Raw genomic sequence first — 19,375 nt, 5'->3', positions numbered from 1 at the left:
ATTACAAGCCTCTTTCATCTTTTTAAGTGGGAGAACTTGCACAATTGGTGGCTGACTAAATACTTGTTTGCCCCACTGTACCTCTCCATAATTGCAGGATCTTGCAAGTTTTCTATTGAAATTCATTGTAGAGAGCTCATTTATATCTATCTATGGATACCAAGTGTGTCTACTTCACCGTCAGCTCATTTTATAGGTAAACTGCAGGGTAATGTAAAAAAATTTAAAGATCCAATGCGTAATATTGTACTCTTATCGTAATTAGGTTTTATTCCAAAGAGTCCAGAAAAATCTAGATCTTCAATGAGACATTGCAGTGATCTAGCTTGCGGACTTAATATAAAACCTGAGTCATTGGCATACATGGACACCTTTTTGTTTTTAAGCCTTTGATTTCTAATCCTCTAATTTATTATTATTATTTTTTTCACCTTTTTATTTAACCAGGTAGGCTAGTTGAGAACAAGTTCTCCTTTACAACTGCGACCTGGCCAAGATAAAGCAAAGCAATGCGACACAAACCACACAGAGTTACATATGGAATAAACAAACATAGTCAATAATACAATAGAAAAAGTCTATATACAGTGTGTGCAAATAAGGTAGGATAAGGGAGGTAACGCAATAAATAGGCCATAGTGGCGAAAAAATTACAATATAGCAATTAAACACTGGAGTGATAGATGTGCAGAAGATGAGTGTGCAGGTAGATACTGGGGTGCAAAGGAGCAAAATAAATTAAATAAATAACAGTATGGGGATGGGCTATTTAGATGGGCTATGTACAGGTGCGGTGATCTGTGAGCTGCTCTGACAGCTGGTGCTTAAAGCTAGTGAGGGAGATATGAGTCTCCAACTTCAGTGATTTTTGCAGTTCGTTCTAGTCATTGGTAGCAGAGAACTGGAAGAAAAGGCGGCCAAATGAGGAATTGGCTTTGGGGATGACCAGTGAAATATACCTGCTGGAGCGCGTGCTACGGGTGGGTGCTGCTATGGTGACCAGTGAGCTGAGATAAGGCGGGGCTTTACCTAGCAAATAATCATAGATGACCTGGAGCCAGTGGGTTTGGCAACGAATATGAAGCGAGGGTCAGCCAATGACAGCATACAGGTCGCATTGGTGGGTAGTTTTTCGGGCTTTGGTGACAACGGATGGCACTGTGATAGACTGCATCCAATTTGCTTAGTAGAGTGTTGGAGGCTATTTTGTAAATTACATCGCCAAAGTCAAGGATCGGTAGGATAGTCAGTTTTACGAGGGTATGTTTGGCAGCATGAGTGAAATATGCTTTTTGCGAAATAGAAGCCGATTCTAGATTTAATTTTGGATTGGAAATGCTTTATGTCAGTCTGGAAGGAGAGTTTACAGTCTGACCAGACACCTAGGTATTTTGTAGTTGCCCACATATTCTAAGTCAGAACTGTCCAGAGTAGTGATGCTGGGTGGGTGGGCAGGTGTGGGCAGCGATCAGTTGAAGAGCATGCATTTAGTTTTACTTGCGTTTAAGAGCGGTTGGAGGCCATGGAAGGAGAGTTGTTGTTATTTGATCTGATTTTATTAACTAGCATTTCGATAGCCATAACGAATAGATATGGTGACAGCGGACACCCTTGTTTAACTGCTCTTGACAATTCAAAACTCTCCGAGAAGTAGCTGGTATTTACTATTTTACATCTGGGGTTGTTATACATTACTTTTACCCATTTATATAAGAGAATCACCAACATTGGAAAAATCCAGGCATTTATAAATACATTCTGTTCTTACTTTATCAAAGGCCTTTTCAAAATCCACTAACACCTGGCCTGACTTCTTAGATGTTTCATGTTGTTCTTTTATCTCTAGTAGTTGTCGTATATTATCTCCAATGTATTGTCCGTGTAGAAAACCGGTCTAATCAGGATGAACAATACCTGGTAAAAAACTTTTTTTAAATTCTGAGTGCTATGCATTTCACTAGTATTTTTGCATCAACATTGCAGGGTAAAAGTCCTCCTTTTTTTAAATAGACTGGATCTTTATATTTGCCATCTGGGTCTTGTTTTAATAATAGTGAAATCAGACCTTTCTGCTGAGTACCTAACAGACTACCATTTCTATAGGAGTAGTTAAAACAAGCTAACAATGAAGCTTTGAGAATATAAAAAAAGGCTTGATATACAGTGCCTTGCGAAAGTATTCGGCCCCCTTGAACTTTGCGACCTTTTCCCACATTTCAGGCTTCAAACATAAAGATATAAAACTGTATTTTTGTGTGAAGAATCAACAAGTGGGACACAATCATGAAGTGGAACGACATTTATTGGATATTTCAAACTTTTTTAACAAATAGAAAACTGAAAAATTGGGCGTGCAAAATTATTCAGCCCCTTTACTTTCAGTGCAGCAAACTCTCTCCAGAAGTTCAGTGAGGATCTCTGAATGATCTAATGTTGACCTAAATGACTAATAATGATAAATACAATCCACCTGTGTGTAATCAAGTCTCCGTATAAATGCACCTGCACTGTGATAGTCTCAGAGGTCCGTTAAAAGCGCAGAGAGCATCATGAAGAACAAAGAACACACCAGGCAGGTCCGAGATACTGTTGTGAAGAAGTTTAAAGCCGGATTTGGATACAAAAAGATTTCCCAAGCTTTAAACATCCCAAGGAGCACTGTGCAAGCGATAATATTGAAATGGAAGGAGTATCAGACCACTGCAAATCTACCAAGACCTGGCCGTCCCTCTAAACCTTCAGCTCATACAAGGAGAAGACTGATCAGAGATGCAGCCAAGAGGCCCATGATCACTCTGGATGAACTGCAGAGATCTACAGCTGAGGTGGGCGACTCTGTCCATAGGACAAATCTGGCCTTTATGGAAGAGTGGCAAGAAGAAAGCCATTTCTTAAAGATATCCATAAAAAGTGTTGTTTAAAGTTTGCCACAAGCCACCTGGGAGACACACCAAACATGTGGAAGAAGGTGCTCTGGTCAGATGAAACCAAAATTGAACTTTTTGGCAACAATACAAAACGTTATGTTTGGCGTAAAAGCAACACAGCTCATCACCCTGAACACACCATCCCCACTGTCAAACATGGTGGTGGCAGCATCATGGTTTGGGCCTGCTTTTCTTCAGCAGGGACAGGGAAGATGGTTAAAATTGATGGGAAGATGGATGGAGCCAAATACAGGACCATTCTGGAAGAAAACCTGATGGTCTGCAAAAGACCTGAGACTGGGACGGAGATTTGTCTTCCAACAAGACAATGATCCAAAACATAAAGCAAAATCTACAATGGAATGGTTCAAAAATAAACATATCCAGGTGTTAGAATGGCCAAGTCAAAGTCCAGACCTGAATCCAATCGAGAATCTGTGGAAAGAACTGAAAACTGCTGTTCACAAATGCTCTCCATCCAACCTCACTGAGCTCGAGCTGTTTTGCAAGGAGGAATGGGAAAAAATTTCAGTCTCTCGATGTGCAAAACTGATAGAGACATACCCCAAGCGACTTACAGCTGTAATCGCAGCAAAAGGTGGCGCTACAAAGTATTAACTTAAGGGGGCTGAATAATTTTGCACGCCCAATTTTTCAGTTTTTGATTTGTTAAAAAAGTTTGAAATATCCAATAAATGTCGTTCCACTTCATGATTGTGTCCCACTTGTTGTTGATTCTTCACAAAAAAATACAGTTTTATATCTTTATGTTTGAAGCCTGAAATGTGGCAAAAGGTCGCAAAGTTCAAGGGGGCCGAATACTTTCGCAAGGCACTGTACCTTTACCGGTATGCCATCAAGCCCTGGGGGTTTTCCAGACTGAAAGGATTTTATAGCCTCAAAGTTCTTCATCTGTAATTTAGTCTTCGCACTGATCCTTTTTGTACATTTTGTTCATTTTTATTTTTTTGTATTTGCAAATAATTCCTTACAGTAATCATCATTCAGAGGTTGAGGATGAGACAGAATAGAGAACATCTGCTTCAAATATTTAGCTTCCTCTTTTAAAATATCATTTGTAGAATCATAATAACGAGTATCTGCAAATTCTTTTTGGTAGCATTCCTGTGTTGGAGATTCAGGAAGAATTTGCTGCATTTTTCTCCATATTCCATCCAGTTTGTTTTATTTTTGTAATAGATTACATTAGATCGTTCTTGAATAAGTTCCTCCAGTTCTTTTTGTTTTTCCTCCAACCTATTTTGAATCTCTAGTATCGTTTTTATTTTGATCTACCTGTACTATTTCATGTATTTCCCTTGTTGGTCTTGGCTCTTTAGACAGAAACTGCTTTTTTTTTATTGATACATTTTGAATTCAATGACCTCTGCACATACATTTATAGGTATCCCAAACAATAAGGGGATTTATTGAACCTATATTGTACTGGCAAAATTCAGTTATAAATAATACATTGTCCTCCAGTAAACTTTGATAAAATTTTCACATTTTCACGCAGAAATTATGTAACAGTTATTGTGAAGGCCAATTGGATGATGATCCGATCGCATTCTGTCTCCTATCAATACTTTTTAAACATTTGACGCAAGAGAGAAAGAGAAAATAAAGTAGTCAAGACGACTAGCTTGATTAAGTCTCCTCCATGTATATCTCACTAGGTCAGGGTTTTTTAGTTTCCAAATATCCATTATTTCTAAGGTGTCCATAATATTTGTGATTTCCTTAAGGGCAAGGTGATAGTTTGTATCGTGATTTATTTATATACATACATACATACAAACAGTTTTTGCTTCGTCATTATGGGGTATTGTGTGTAGATTGATGAGGGGACACACACGATTTAATCCATTTTAGAATAAGGCTGTAACATAACAAAATGTGGAAAAGGTCAAGGAGTCTGAATACTTTCTGAATGCACCGTATATAGAAAAATACATGTTTAAACATGTTTAACAATCGAACAAGATTTGTTTTAGTCTGGGACAGCCCTAGTTGACTCCAATGCTTCCCACAGTTGTGCCAAGTTGGCTAGATGTCCTTCATGTGCTGGATCTTTGTTGATACACTCAGGAAACTGTTGAGTGTGAAAATCCCAGCAGCGTTGCAGTTCTTGACACAAACCGGTGTGCCTGGCACCTACTACCATACTCCGTTCAAAGACACTTAAATATTTTGTCTTACCCATTCACCCACTGAATGGTACACATACACAATCCATGTCTCAAGGCTTACAAATCCTTCTTTATTGAAGTGGATTTAACAAGTGAATAAGGGATCATAGCTTTCACCTGGTCAGTCTATGTAATGTTTTGTATACTCGTTTTAATGTCTGGTGTTTCTTTCTTTGTGTGTCTTTGTCAGAGGCTTACGGGAGACAGGTTGTCTGCCACATGTCTGACACATCGCCCAGTGCAGTTATCTGAAGATTCCAAAACCATATGACTGCACTGCTGCTTTCTGAATCACCCACACACACTGCTGCTTTCTGAATCACCTAGCCTGTAATTCATTCGTTAGGAGATGTGGGGAATGATGCCGTGTGTGCGTGTGTGTTTTGGGCTAGGCAGACGTCTGTGTACTCTGCAGGAGGGGGTATGAGTCAGAGATGACAGAGCTTTCTGTGTCACGGTCAGTGTCTGGCTGTGTGTTTGTTTAGGATTGCTTGTGTGAAGAGCACTTGAACAGTACATGTAGCTCTTGTCCAATTTACAGCCCATCTAGGTGTAGAGAACAAGGCTCAGATAGGACAGAAAGTTTACAAAGGCACTCCAGTATTAGCCCTTGGATTCTGCCTATTAAGAGATGCTATACAAGTATACCTTACTCTGTCTGGCTCTGGGGTTGATCTCATCACCTTCACCCTATGCTCAAAGGTGGTTGTCTCTTTGGCTGGAAAGGTAAGTACTCCACTTAGTTGCACAACATGGTATGCAGTGAATGATAAATTCTTCTCTCTCTGTCTTTCTCCTTGCACCTCGCCATCGCTCTCTCAGGATGGGAGTCTGTGGTCCTCAGATGGCCCAGGGTCCACCAGTGGAATGAGCGAGGTAAGGGGGATTATGGGTAATATTGTTTAGCCATTAAGACTTTACATCTATAGGGGTCATCCCTAAACCCAGGGACCTAAAATTCATCCCAAATGGGCTGAAATGTATTATGGATTTGTCCTCTGATATAAGAGCAGAGAGGCTATGGGTGTTTATGGATGTTCATAGCAAAGAGATGACAACGATGGTGCTGTATTGTTTTGTATGGTTGCTCAGCCCCCTGTCAATATACCCTCACTCAATATACCTTCACACACTCTTTTTGTCACTGTGGATAAAAAGAGTGTTCTGAACAAGAGGACCACAATGGAAATAAGTTCAACTTTTTTTGTGTTATCCTCAATTATTTTAAGTGCATTGCATCTAAATACAAGTTGTCAATTTCATCAAAATAATCACAAAAATGAATGACCAAATATGTGTGTTTGTGCTAACTTTCCCTCTACTCCTCCCTTACAGCAGCAGGTGTACACCCCCCGGCCCCCGGACCGCGGCCCTTCCTACCTGCAGAGGGAGCGTCTGGCCCGCTTCCAGCCCACCTACCCCTACCTGCCCCATGCCATCATTGACCTGCCGCCCACCATATCGCTGTCGGACGGCGAGGAGCCCCCGCCCTACCAGGGCCCCTGCACCCTGCAGCTTCGCGACCCCGAGCAGCAGCTGGAGCTTAACAGGGAGTCGGTGCGCGCGCCCCCCAACCGCACTGTCTACGACAGCCACCTCCTCGATACCTCCCTGTGCCCGCCGCCCAGCCTCAATGCAGGAGTCAGTGCTACCACTGTAGCCACATCCGCACAGGCCTACTCCAGCCGAGTGGAAGGGGCGCCGCCGACTTATAGTGAGGTTATAGGGCACTACTACCACCCCTCTTCCCTGCCCAGGCACCACCACCAGACTTCCAGTGGCAGTGGGGGCATGGGGGGCGGAGGCGGGTTAGGAAGCCCGGGTCCCTCGCTGCTCCATGGGATACTCCAGCAGGCCCACCTGGGCAGCTTGGAGAGCAGGAACGCACGCAACAAAAAGGAGAAGCAGAAGCCTCGGCAAGTGTGACGGCAGTGTTGGTGTCGGCTGTTTTATTTCTTTCTCTGCACTTCAGCTGAACTGTTGGTGTCAGGCAGGGTTGGGGAGGGGAGGTCGACATGGGGTGGCAGGGGGAGGCAGACGCAAAAAAAAGAAATGCCTCCCCTCTGAACTTTACCCCCCCGGTCACCGTCATAACTGACAACCGTCGCCGCTGACTTACTTTGTATAAATATTTACTTGTTCTTTGTTGTCTCCGTGCTTACAGCTTTTTTTCTATACTGACAAATGCGAAAACAAAAAAAGAGTTAAATTTTTTTATTTTATTTTTAGGTTTATTTTGTTTTTGTATCCCTTTTGCATAATTTCTAGTCACTTAATTCCTTGTAGTTTATCCTTAGTTGCTCCCAGAGTCTTTTAGAATGACCAGGTCTTCCTTTTTTTAGATGGCTCTTTTAGTGATCCGCCACCTAACCCCGTCTAGCTTTGTGTGCTGTCCGTGTACAGGCTTGTACAGTGCATTGATAGCAATCTTGTATCAGGTTGCCAGATTCAGGCTCTCACGGGTTGCCAGATCGAAGCTCATATGTTAGCCCTAGTTAGCCTCAGCTCATGACCCAGTTGGCCACAGTGTAGACACCCCCGTCGCTCATCAATCCACATCAAAGGGTGAGTAAGCTTAGCGGTGTGGTGGTCAGCGTTGGCATCCATGGAAACACATGATTGACAGCTGACTGGGTCTGTGTATCAACATGTGCACTGGAATAGAGAGTCCTTTGAGGTCAATTGAGTACAGTACTTTGCCCACTGTAGTGCTTTATGGCTATCTTGCTGTACTATCTGGACCCATCTGAGTTTAGTACTGTACTTTGGGTCTTGTCCAGTCGATTTTAGTACTGTCTTTGGGTCTTTGGACAGACAAGTTCAGGAGTTCCCGTGTGCAAATGCTCTTCATTTTTTTCTGGATCTTTTTTAAAGAGATGTTTGCACAAGATTCAAGACTGTTTATCTGGAGAAAAAGAAAAGAAGTCTGCAATATGTATCATAAGAGAGGAGAGTGTGAGCAGGGGTATTTTTGTAAACATGGATTCTAAAGAGAAAAATACATTTTTTTGTTTTTTATTTTTTGTCTGCTCTAGAAATAAAAGTGAAAACGGTAATCTGTTGGGGTGCCAACTCAAATGTGTTTAACATTGTGCTATCTATACATATACATCCGTATGTATATGTATCAATGTATGTGTGTAAACATATATACACGTATATAGAAACGGAAAAACAAAGTTAAAAAGCACGATTTTAGAGTTATTTATATAATTGTTGAAAATAATTGCACTATTTTTTTATATAACAAAATGGAACGAGGAAAAAAGAGACCTGGAGTTTTGCGTGCATGTGTGATCATGAGTGACAGAGCCCTCAACCTTTGAACCCCCAACTTTGAACTCCAGTTCAAGTTTATTATCTGCAGAGCCCCCAGATTTTTGACCAGAAGTAGGGTGAAGTTGCTCCTAGATGCTGATCTTGGGTCAGTTTTTGCTTTTTCCCTACTAATGGTTAAGGTAAGGATAGGGGAAGAGAAGCTGATCCTAGATCTGTACCTAGGGGAAACTGCATCTGACCACAATTTCATAGGACTGCAGCGTACAGTAGCCTACTAAACAAAACAGCAGTACCGTAAGGCCAAAATCGGACTTAAAACATTTTGTACGTGACTTTCAAATTGATTTCCTATTGATTTTAGGCAAACGTTAGAGTTAAAGTTGCAGATTTTAATTCAGGATTCTGCTCGTAGGCCCTATTCCATATGCTTAACTCTTTCACCTTTCTTGGCCTTTAGAAAGTCCAAATCAACACAACTCCATTAACCTCAATTACCTACTATCACTCAAGATGTATTTGTCAAATCATTTATTTTGACAAACTACCTCAACAAGCAACATGTGAAGCACGTAGTCTCACCTACCTTCAGATATTTTCATGGTTAGTGCCCGTATTAAATTTAAACTCATGGATTTTTTGTTTTTAATGCAAGCCTCCACCATGTGTAGGTTTGGAACAGAAAAAGATTAATCAGGAAACTAAAGTTGGAGTGGTGACCTTCACCACTTTCCTCTAAGCTTTGTATCTGAATGTCAGGCCTTTGAAGCGGCCAGGTGAGCGCGAGAGTGCTTTGTCAATAGAGAGCATGACTGAGCGTTTAGCAGGCAACTGTACGCTGCACACATCCTCCTACCGTCTGGGCTTTTCTCCAACAGGCATCTCTTAGCACTTTAATGAAGAAGGAGAGAGATGCAATCTCCCTCAGTCAGCATTGGTCTCACTTCAATATTGATATTATGCAACTGCTCCCTCTGAGGTGAGACTCAAACTGCAAGGGGGCCCAACTTAAGATGGTATCACAGCAAAGAAGAGAGATGTGTGTGTGTGTGACAATAATAAAATTCAAATTATATATATATACACACACACACACATACATACACGTGTGCACACACACACAGTGAGCTCCAAAAATTGGTACAGTGACACATTTTTGGTTGTTTTGGCTCTGTACTCCAGCAATTTGGATTTGAATTTATATAATGACTATGAGGTTAAAGTGTAGATTGTCATCTATAATTTGAGGGTAATTTCAACTGTTTAGAAATTACAGCACCTTTTGTACATAGTCCCTTCAATTCAGGGGACCAAAAGTATTGGGACAAATTCACTTGTGTATTAAAGTAGTCAAGTGAAGTATTTGGTACCATATTCATAGTACGCAATGACTACATCAAGCTTGTGATTCTACAAATTAGCATTTTTGTTTTGGTTGTATTTCAGATTATTTTGTGCCCAATAGAAATTAATAGTAAATTATGTATTGTGTCATTTTGGCGTTCACCCCATATGGATAAAAAAAAATTGAATTAAAGCTGACAGTCTGCACTTGTATAATTTAAAATCCAAAGTGCTGGAGTACAGAGCTAAAACAAAAAAATGCGTCACTGTCCTAATACTTTTGGAGCTCACATATACAGGACCAGTAAAACGTTTGGACACGTCAACTCAGTCAAGGGTTTTTCTTTATGTTTACTATTTTCGAAATTGTAGAATAATAGTCAAGACATCAAAACACATGGAATCATGTAGTAACCAAAAAAGTGTATTTTAGATTCTTCAAAGAAGCCACCCTTTGCCTTGATGATAGCTTTCCACACTCTTGGCATTCTCTCAACCAGCTTCACCTGGAATGGTTTTTCAACAGTCTTGAAGGAGTTCCCACATATGCTGAGCACTTGTTGGCTGTTTTTTCTTCGCTCTGTGATCCAACTCATCCCAAACCATCTCAATTGGGTTAAGGTCGGATGATTGTGGAGGCCAGGTCATCTGATGCAGCACTCTAACACTCACCTGCTTGGTCAAATCGCCCTTACACAGCCTGGAGGTGTGTTGGTTCATTGACCTATTGAAAAGCAAATGATAGTCCCACTAAGCACAAACAGATAGGATGGCGTATCGCTACAAAATGCTGTGGTAGCCATGCTGGTTGAGTGTGCCTTGAATTCTAAATAAATTACTGACAGTTTCGCCAGCAAGGCACCATCACACCACCTCCTCCATGCTTCACTCTGGGAACCACACATGCGGAGATCATCCGTTCACATACTCTGCGTCTCACAAAGAGATTGGAACCAGAAATCTCAAATTTGGACTCATCAGACCAAGCAAGTATCTTCTTATTTGTGTCCTTTAGTAGTGGTTTCTTTTCAGCAATTCGACCATGAAGGCCTGATTCACGCAGTCTCCTCTGAACAGTTGATGTTGAGATGTGTCTGTTACTTGAACTCTGAAGCATTTATTTGGCCTGCAATTTCTGAGTCTGGTAACTCTAATGAACCTATCTCCTGCATCAGAGGTAAATCTGGGTCTTCCTTTCCTGTGGCAGTCCTCATGAGAGCCAGTTTCATCATAGCGCTTGATGGTTTTTGAAGAAACTTTCAAAGTTCTTGAAATGTTCTGTATTCACTGACCGTCATGTCTTAAAGTAATGATGGACTGTCATTGCTCTTTGCTTATTTGAGCTGTTCCTGCCATAATATGGACTTTCTGTATACCACCCATACCTTGTCACAACACAACTGATTGGCTCAAATTAATTAAGAAGGAAAGAATTTCCAGAAATTAACTTTTAGCAAGGCACACCTGTTAATTGAAATGCATTCCAGGTGAATACCACATGAACCTGGTTGAGAGAATGCTAAGAGCGTGCAAAGCTGTCAACAAGGCAAGGGGTGGCTACTTTGAAGAATCTCAAAAATAACATGTATTTTGATTTGTTTAACACTTTTTTGGTTCCTACATGATTCCATATGTGTTATTTCATAGTTTTGATGTCTTCACTATTATTCTACAATGTAAAAAAATTAAGAAAACCCCTGGAATAAGTAGGTGTGTCCAAACTTTTGACTGGTACTTTATATATGTACAAAAGTGTGTGGACACCCTTTCAAATGAGTGGATTAGGCTATTTCAGCCACACCTGTTGCTGACAAGTCTATAAAATCGAGCACACAGCCATGCAATCTCTATAACACATTGGAAGTTGAATGGCCTTACTGAAGAGCTCAGTGACTTTCAACGTGGCACTGTCATAGGATGCCACCTTTCCAACAAGTCAGTTCATCAAATTTCTGCACTGCTAGGCCTGCCCCGTTTTACTGTATGTGCTGTTATTGTGAAGTGGAAACGTCTAGGAGCAACAACGGCTCAGCCCTGAAGTGGTAGGCCACACAAGCTCACAGAACGAGACTGCCGAGTGCTTAAGCGCGTAGTGCGTACAAATTGTCTGTCCTCATTTGCAACACTCACTACCGAGCTCCAAACTGCCTCTGGAAGCAACGTCAGCACAATAACTGTTCTTTGGGAGCTTCATTAAATGGGTTTCTATGGCCGAGCAGCCGCACACAAGCCTAAGATCACCATGTGCTATGCCAAGTGTTGGACTCCATTAGACTCTGGAGCAGTGGAAACACGTTCTCTGGCATGATGAATCACGCTTCACCATTTGGCGAATCTGGGTTTGGCGGATGCCAGCGCAACGCTATCTGCCCTAATGCATAGTGCCAACTGTAAAGTTTGATGGAGGAGGAATAATGGTCTGGGGCTGTTTTTCATAGTCGGGCTAGGCCCCTTAGTTCCAGTGAAGGGACAACATAACACTACAGCATACAATTACATTCTAGACAATTCTGTGCTTCCAACTTTGTGGCAACAGTTTGGGGAAAGCATTTTCCTGTTTCAGCATGACAATGCCTCCATGCAAAAAGCGAGCTCCATATAGAAATGATTTGTCGAGATCGGTGTAGAAGAACTTGACTGGCCTGCACAGAGCCCTCACCGCAACCCCATCGAAAACCTTTGGGATGAATTGGAAGCCATGTTCCAACATTTAGTGGAAAGCCTTCCCAGAAGAGTGGAGGCTGTTAATGCAGCAAAGGGGGGACCAGCTCCATATTAATGGCCATGATTTTGGAATGAGATGTTTGAAAAGCAGTTGTCCACATACTTTTGGTCATGTAGTGTCTATATGTGTAAGACACCTTCCTTGCACTTTCTTCCCGTTGGCCCCACTTGATTTATTTCTTATGTTTACATTTCATTTTAGGACAAATACCTGAATTAAAATAAAAAATGTCTGACCCTTCATAAGCAAGCAGCCAAAGGATTGATTTAAGGGTTGTGGCCATTTGACCTCTGACCCCTAGTGACATCTCATGATGCAGTTTGATGACCTCGGAGGAGAGCTTGGGCAGGTTTCCTGTTTTGATTTCAGTCTTTGCTTCAGGGAAACCAGTGCTGACTGATTACAATACAGGCAGGGTGGGGAAGTGACACATTACGAACCAAAAAAAAGGAACCACTATTGGCATACCGTACTAAACCGTACCGCTGTTTAACCTTGACATAACACTTTCATGGCGTTATGCCTGTCGTAACATTCTATGACTGTTCGTTACAATAAAACAATATCAGTACTTGAAATTAAATGTCATGTATAATGACGACAGACATGCTAATGACAACTACATAATGTGGGTATCCTGTCAATTTGCATGAAGTAAAGAGCTACATTTTCCTCCGAACTCTAAACTTGTCAACATTTCTGTTAATACAATGCACTTCGTACATAAATTGAAGGCATTGCAAGCTCCAATAACCCCTAACATATTTGGTTGCGTTTTCGTACACTACCTTACCCATCTAATGAACTCTTACCGTCTAGACTGGGTGCTCAGATGAAAGCAAACAGAACCACTCAGACAAAACAAATAATACTGAATATTCCAAATGGTGTTCCCTTAGGGTTGGTACCTTAAATCACCCCCTGTCCCCATTTGAAATGAGCTACAGTTCCAGAGAGATGCCCGTGTCCAATGATGGAGTCCCACATAGACCTTCCTCGTGCTGCCATTGGCTGGGTGTCGGTCCCCTTGGAAATGTTCAGTGTTTATGTGCGCCTGCCTGTGATGACAGATTAGGCTCCGTCTGTGCTGTCAGTCTGCCTAGACTTGCCCTAGACTGACTCACAAAATGACAGACGTATGGATGATAATGTTGACAGAGTTGTCGCGAAGAGTGTTGCAATATACCTACTATTTGCCTTTTGATAATGTAGTAATTGTTTAACTTAGAGAAATGTAATGGGTTTTTTTTTCTTCTGTTTTTTCTTAAAAAAATATATTTTTGCTCCAATTCATTGTACACGCATATAAGGGTTTTGCTGAATGAATAACAGAACATTTATTCCATGGTTTGACCACCAGGTGTCTTCACTAACTATATTGTCTACCATAGCGAGTCAGACTTTGGAGACAATAGCCCAAACCAGGTTGGGCATCACTTTGTTTCAATGCAGCCAGTACCACAGGTTTCTGCACTTTATTTAAACTGGTAGAGTTGATGGGAAGTACTTTTAGGTGACCAAGTGCCAGATCGATGCATTTGCTCCTATTCGCTATTCGAGATCCCTTTAGTCGTCTTCAACATGCGCTATAGTACTTAGTGTGGAATATATGCCTCTTGCTTTTGGCGGCCCCATTTTGAAGACAAGTACAAGGAACAACCAGATGGGGACAGGCTTAAAGGCATCACCCTGGGCCAGAACCTTCTTTACCTTCGTCCACCCTCCCAACTACAGCCTCCTTGACCAGTGTGAACCTTACGGAGTCCATATTAGGACAGCTGAGATTAAAGCCATCCTAATATGGACACCATAGAGTGGACCTGGATGGGTTAAATTCTGCCATATTACCTATTGGTCTATATACCCAAATCACTATAGATTCCCTTCACCACCACATGCTCAGTTTCTAGATGTGTGCCTTTGAGGATTTTGTGGTTGAGACTTTTTTTGTAATGTGTGTTAGTGCAATTTTCTTCCTCTGGATTCTGTTGCCTTTTTCACATGAAACAAATCGCCCTTGTTATTTACAATACCAAAAAATACAATAGAGAATTGACTCCCATGTTCTATCATACGATGATAATTTCCAACTTCGCTGCATGCATACCGATAAGAGTAAATATTAACCTTGAAGCACTAAAGTAAACCAAATGGGTGAAGCATGGGATGGAGAGGTTTCTAAGGGCCCAGCTCTATGAATATAGAACATAGCAAACAGAACCTGTCCTATTATGCAGTACATGTCCCACTACTGCATTATAAAACAGGGGTTTGTACTTTGCTGCATTGTAATCATCATCTGCTTTAGATTCCGATATTTCCTTCAATAAGTTACTGTTGAGGGTTTCAGTGTGGGGGAAAAAAAGCATTTCCAAAGAAGGAATCATCCTAACCAGACTCTTTTAGACTGTCAAGAGTCAAAATGACTTGAACTTTGTTATTTTCCTTTGTTTGACTGTTTTTTTTTGACTGTTCTGTTGCTTTGCTTGTTTTGCCCTTCAAATTAGCATTGCTTTGAGTCTTTTCTTTTTTGAAATAAATAAATGAGCGATGATAAAAAAAATATATATATGGTTGCAGTATAAGCATATTTATCAAACTCTTAAGCAATTTATTAACTGTACAGAAAAACCGACTATCCTGGTGCTTATTTTGTTATGACGCTTTGTGTACTGATGAAGAGGTAATGTTGTACTGTCTATATAAAATCAGTTATATTCTATAACATGTTCTATGCCGAGATGTATTGCAGTAAATATATAGATGCCTACTGTTGTCGACAATAATTGCTTACGTGTATCAACATTGTTTATTTAAATTTATATTGGATCCTTAAAGTGTTACTGGGTTTGTACCTCTATTTGATAAGAACAGGAGACAATGTCTATAACAGAACATGCTATGAATCTGATACATTTCAATTAGCCCCCGATTAAACAAGTAAAAACATTTTATAAAAACTGTCTGCTTTTTGTCTTTTTACTCACTCACTTTCACGTCATTGACCCTGAAGATTAAAAGACATTAAAACACACCATATTTAGTTTATTATTTCTTATTGGTGCATTGTCGAGAATAAGACAAGAACCTGCAAGTAAGCATTTAGTTGGACGATGTATACCACGTGTATCCTGTACATATGACAAATAAAACTTGAAACTACACAATTTCTTTTGATGCATATTGTAAGTGTATAAGTGACAATTTCACAGTTTTCACTGCTCTGAGGATGTACAATATTAGTAAAGTCCTAACATTGTATATGGTCATTCACTGATACTTTACCAGTTTAATCAGTTGCTTATTTGACAGTGATATTGGTTACTACAACAAGATGGCAGTTGTACACAATTGTTGGAGCAACGCTTTGCTGCAGCTTTCCCTCATGCTAGTGTACACCAGTTGTAGGCAGTGACACTCAGTATCCAGCAGGAGGTAGGCTTTTATAATTTATTCTTATTACTAGACCACACACAGTATACGAGCCGGAGTACTAGTTACATACTAATGTTAGATTCCAAATTGACCTCTAGCCCCTACTCCCAAGCCAACCAAACAAATATTTAAATATGTAATTGCACTGAACTATACCTTTTAATGTGACAAACTCTTGCAGTTACACAGAAGCATACGATTTATTTTACTAAGCTGCAGTACAGGTTAAGTTTTGAATTCCCCCAACTGACCCCCTACAGCCCTCAAACTAAACTCTTGCAGCTAGTTCCACTGCTTGTTTCATTGTTACCCTCTAATCAGGGACTGATTTAGACCTGGCACACCAGGTGTGTGCAATTAAGTATCAGGTAGAACAGAAAACCAGTAGGCTCAGGACCACGTAGGGTAAGAGTTGAATACCCCTGCCCTACAGCATATTCAAATTCACAATACACAAGATTTCCAGTTGTTAATGGTCATTTCAATTGACAATATACCATTGATTCTTAAATAATATAACTCATTATTTCACTTTATAAGGCATTTGTCTTAGAAGATTATCACCCTATTGTAACCCTAAATCTAAAGTTGTATAACTCAAATTTGTATATTTTTGTTGTCAAATGAATAGCTTAATAGTTTAAAACCCATTTTGATCTCATTGACTGTCAATCATTGCATGCATAGCTCTGTGGATAGGAGTTTCCCAGACCCATCCCTCAGCTTAATACAAACAAAATGGTGGGGCTGCTGTTAAGGTGAAACACAAACTCAGGATTGTGGCTTTAAGGAATCCCACATTATCCTGTATAGTTAATGATCCAAAGGGTGGAACAGAGTGAACACTGTGTTTCCTACAAGTCAGTTTTCTCACTCAAGACTTATGTAACGGTTCTTGATAGAGGAATCAAGGGAATTGAGTTTATGATTAAACATCACAGTATCAAATAGGTCATCTAGCATTCATTTCCTCCGACAATATAGTCTGTTAGAAACAGCTCTCCCTTTTTGTCTGGTGATGGTGTATTCTTGTAATGTTGTATGACATTGGCAAAAATAATTATGTTGTGGTACCAACAAATGCCATGGTATTAACTTGTTTTTTGAAGCAAGTCCTTGATTACCATAGAACTCTGAATCCAAATAATACTTCACATTTCAGTCTGAAAATAAGGTTTAAATAAAATTATGTTAAACTATTTTAAAGGTAAAATCTGTGATTTCTACATGAATTGTACAGTTACAGAAGTATAAATAGCCTTCCTCTCCCAAACATACCACACCTGTTATTGGTAATGATGAAAGGTTAGCATGTGTTGGCGGTATGATCTTTGTGCCTCTGTAACTTTTTCCCTCATAATTTTTCAAGATTCATTCAGGATAATCCGTAATGATTTTAGCATCCATATTAAAGTAGAAATGTTCAGAAACATATTATATTCTTATTTGCAATAAAAGTGACTGCAAAATGACACTACATTATCTATGATTAATTTAAATTGGGCACAACATAATCTGAAACACAACAAAAACAAACTGCAAATGCGTCCAACAAGTTTGTAGAGTCACAAGCTTGATGTAGTCATTGCATGTTAAGAACATGTACAACAAATACAACACTTTTGGCTACTTTAATACACATATAAGTGTAAACTTTTGGTTCCCTAAAATGGGGGACTATGTACAAAAAGTGCTGTAATTACTAAACGGTTGACCCGATAAAGATGAAAATACCCTCCAATTAAAGCTGCACTTTAACCTCATAGTCATTGTATAATTTCAAATCTAAAGTGCTATAAGAGGCAAAACAGCAACAAAAATGTGTCTGTCCAAATACTTTTGCACCTCTCTGTGTATACTGATTGATTCTTGACAAATATAACTTATAAATGCCTCATGAGTTTAGTTAAACTTTCATACCCCATCAGAACCCCAAATATAAGATTGTTTTACTCCGTTGTTTATAAACAATGCAACTGTAAACAAACACTGTAGCCTCAAAACATGGCCGGGATTTCAATCCGATCGCTGATTTAGACAATGTGCCATTTAAAACTAATTCCAATTGAGCCATATTATGCAGCGTTTACCGTGAATGATGGTCTCCGCGGTACATTGCTTTTAAAAAGTGCATTTAAAAGTCCCAAAATGTGCTCCTTCAAAGCTTAATAAACAAAATGATATTGGCAAGATCAGTTTGCAGGTCTCTCTTGTCTTTTAACAAATGCTTTCAAAACGTGAAATACATTGGGACTAGAAAAGAGAAGAGAATATGAGACTTGGATCATTAGGACATGCAAAGGAAAATGTTTTATAATGGAAAACCAGGTTCCCTCACTTTTTCAGTCCATTTTCCATCCATTTCAGTTTGGTGCCTAATTAATACAACCCTGGTTTCCTTTTATGGCAACCTGTCCTCATGTTCCGTAGTTCAGCCATATCTCATGCGGTAGTTAAAGGGTACCAAAGAGTCATAAACTCAAATGTGTCTTGCAAAACCTCGGCTAAAGAATGATTCAAGCGACAAGCCATATCAGTTACAATACAAACCATTCAAACCTTTTAGATAAACTCTCGTCTTTGGTGCGTACATTGTATGTTTTTAGCATTAAACAATTCAGCTGTGCGCAGGCTGATGCTATCGCCACGCTATCTCCCCTGAGCAAATATTATTTGGGATCCCGCAGGCTCTTACATAATTTAATTGCTCACTTTGCATAAGAAACATTGTGTTGACAGGGTTACAAAGTAATAAACTTCTCCTATTAATAAAATGTAGGCTGAATATTGCACTGGATTAGACCCAAAGGTTATTTAGGTTATATTATAGAGTATATTTACATATTGGGTGATAGTGAATGATAGGGCTGTGTGTAAAATAGTTTATACCTGTAATCAAGAAGTCAATTGTTCACAATTGATTAGCGTGTTTTTTTTAGAGGTGCTAAATTTACTTATATAATTTTGACGATATTGACACAAAGGGATGTACTATTTTCATTCCTTTCAGAAAATAAACTTTGCACTGTTACTTCAAATCTGTCAATAAGGATTGTAGCATCCAGCCAAATCATTCTAATATGTTACTTAAATTGAAACAGCAATGAACATAGTGCCAAATCATGTTGTTCCTATCCTGTATGAATCTGCTGGGAGCTAACCAACATTAGGCTCTAACTAGCAAATCAAACGGCTCTGGGATACGAATAATAATGTCAGCTAGGGAGACAGCCAGCTAACATTAGCTAGCTAGCTAACAGTACACTTTAGCTTAAGACATGTAGCTAACTAGCTAGGTAAACAATTAACCTAGCTAGGTAAACAACGTGTAAGATCACACACATCACGTAACCTTAGCTAATGAGCCAGTCAGCTAACGTTAGCTAGGTAAATAGCAATGAACATAGTGCCAAATCATGTCGTTACTACCCTGCATGAATCTACTGGGACTTATTTGGTGAAATTGTATTTTAAAG

The 19,375-nt window shown here is 39.9% G+C and overlaps 1 protein-coding gene across 3 annotated transcripts in view; it reads left to right on the top strand.

The window, feature by feature from the left end:
* Positions 1-15,425, top strand: part of LOC139370679 (prostate transmembrane protein, androgen induced 1) — an 88,915-nt gene extending 73,490 nt beyond the window's left edge. For all 3 annotated transcript variants that reach the window (XM_071110301.1, XM_071110300.1, XM_071110302.1), the window contains exons 3-4: positions 5,942-5,995; positions 6,455-15,425. In XM_071110301.1, the coding sequence (XP_070966402.1) occupies positions 5,942-5,995; positions 6,455-7,045 (645 nt within the window). In that variant the 3' untranslated portion in view covers positions 7,046-15,425. The remainder of the gene's footprint in view (positions 1-5,941; positions 5,996-6,454) is intronic.
* Positions 15,426-19,375: the final 3,950 nt, after the last annotated feature.

The sequence above is a fragment of the Oncorhynchus clarkii genome, chromosome 17, assembly GCF_045791955.1.
Source record: "Oncorhynchus clarkii lewisi isolate Uvic-CL-2024 chromosome 17, UVic_Ocla_1.0, whole genome shotgun sequence".
Taxonomy (NCBI): domain Eukaryota; kingdom Metazoa; phylum Chordata; class Actinopteri; order Salmoniformes; family Salmonidae; genus Oncorhynchus; species Oncorhynchus clarkii.
Note: the sequence above shows the minus strand (reverse complement) of the source record. Positions and strands in the feature narration are given on the sequence as shown.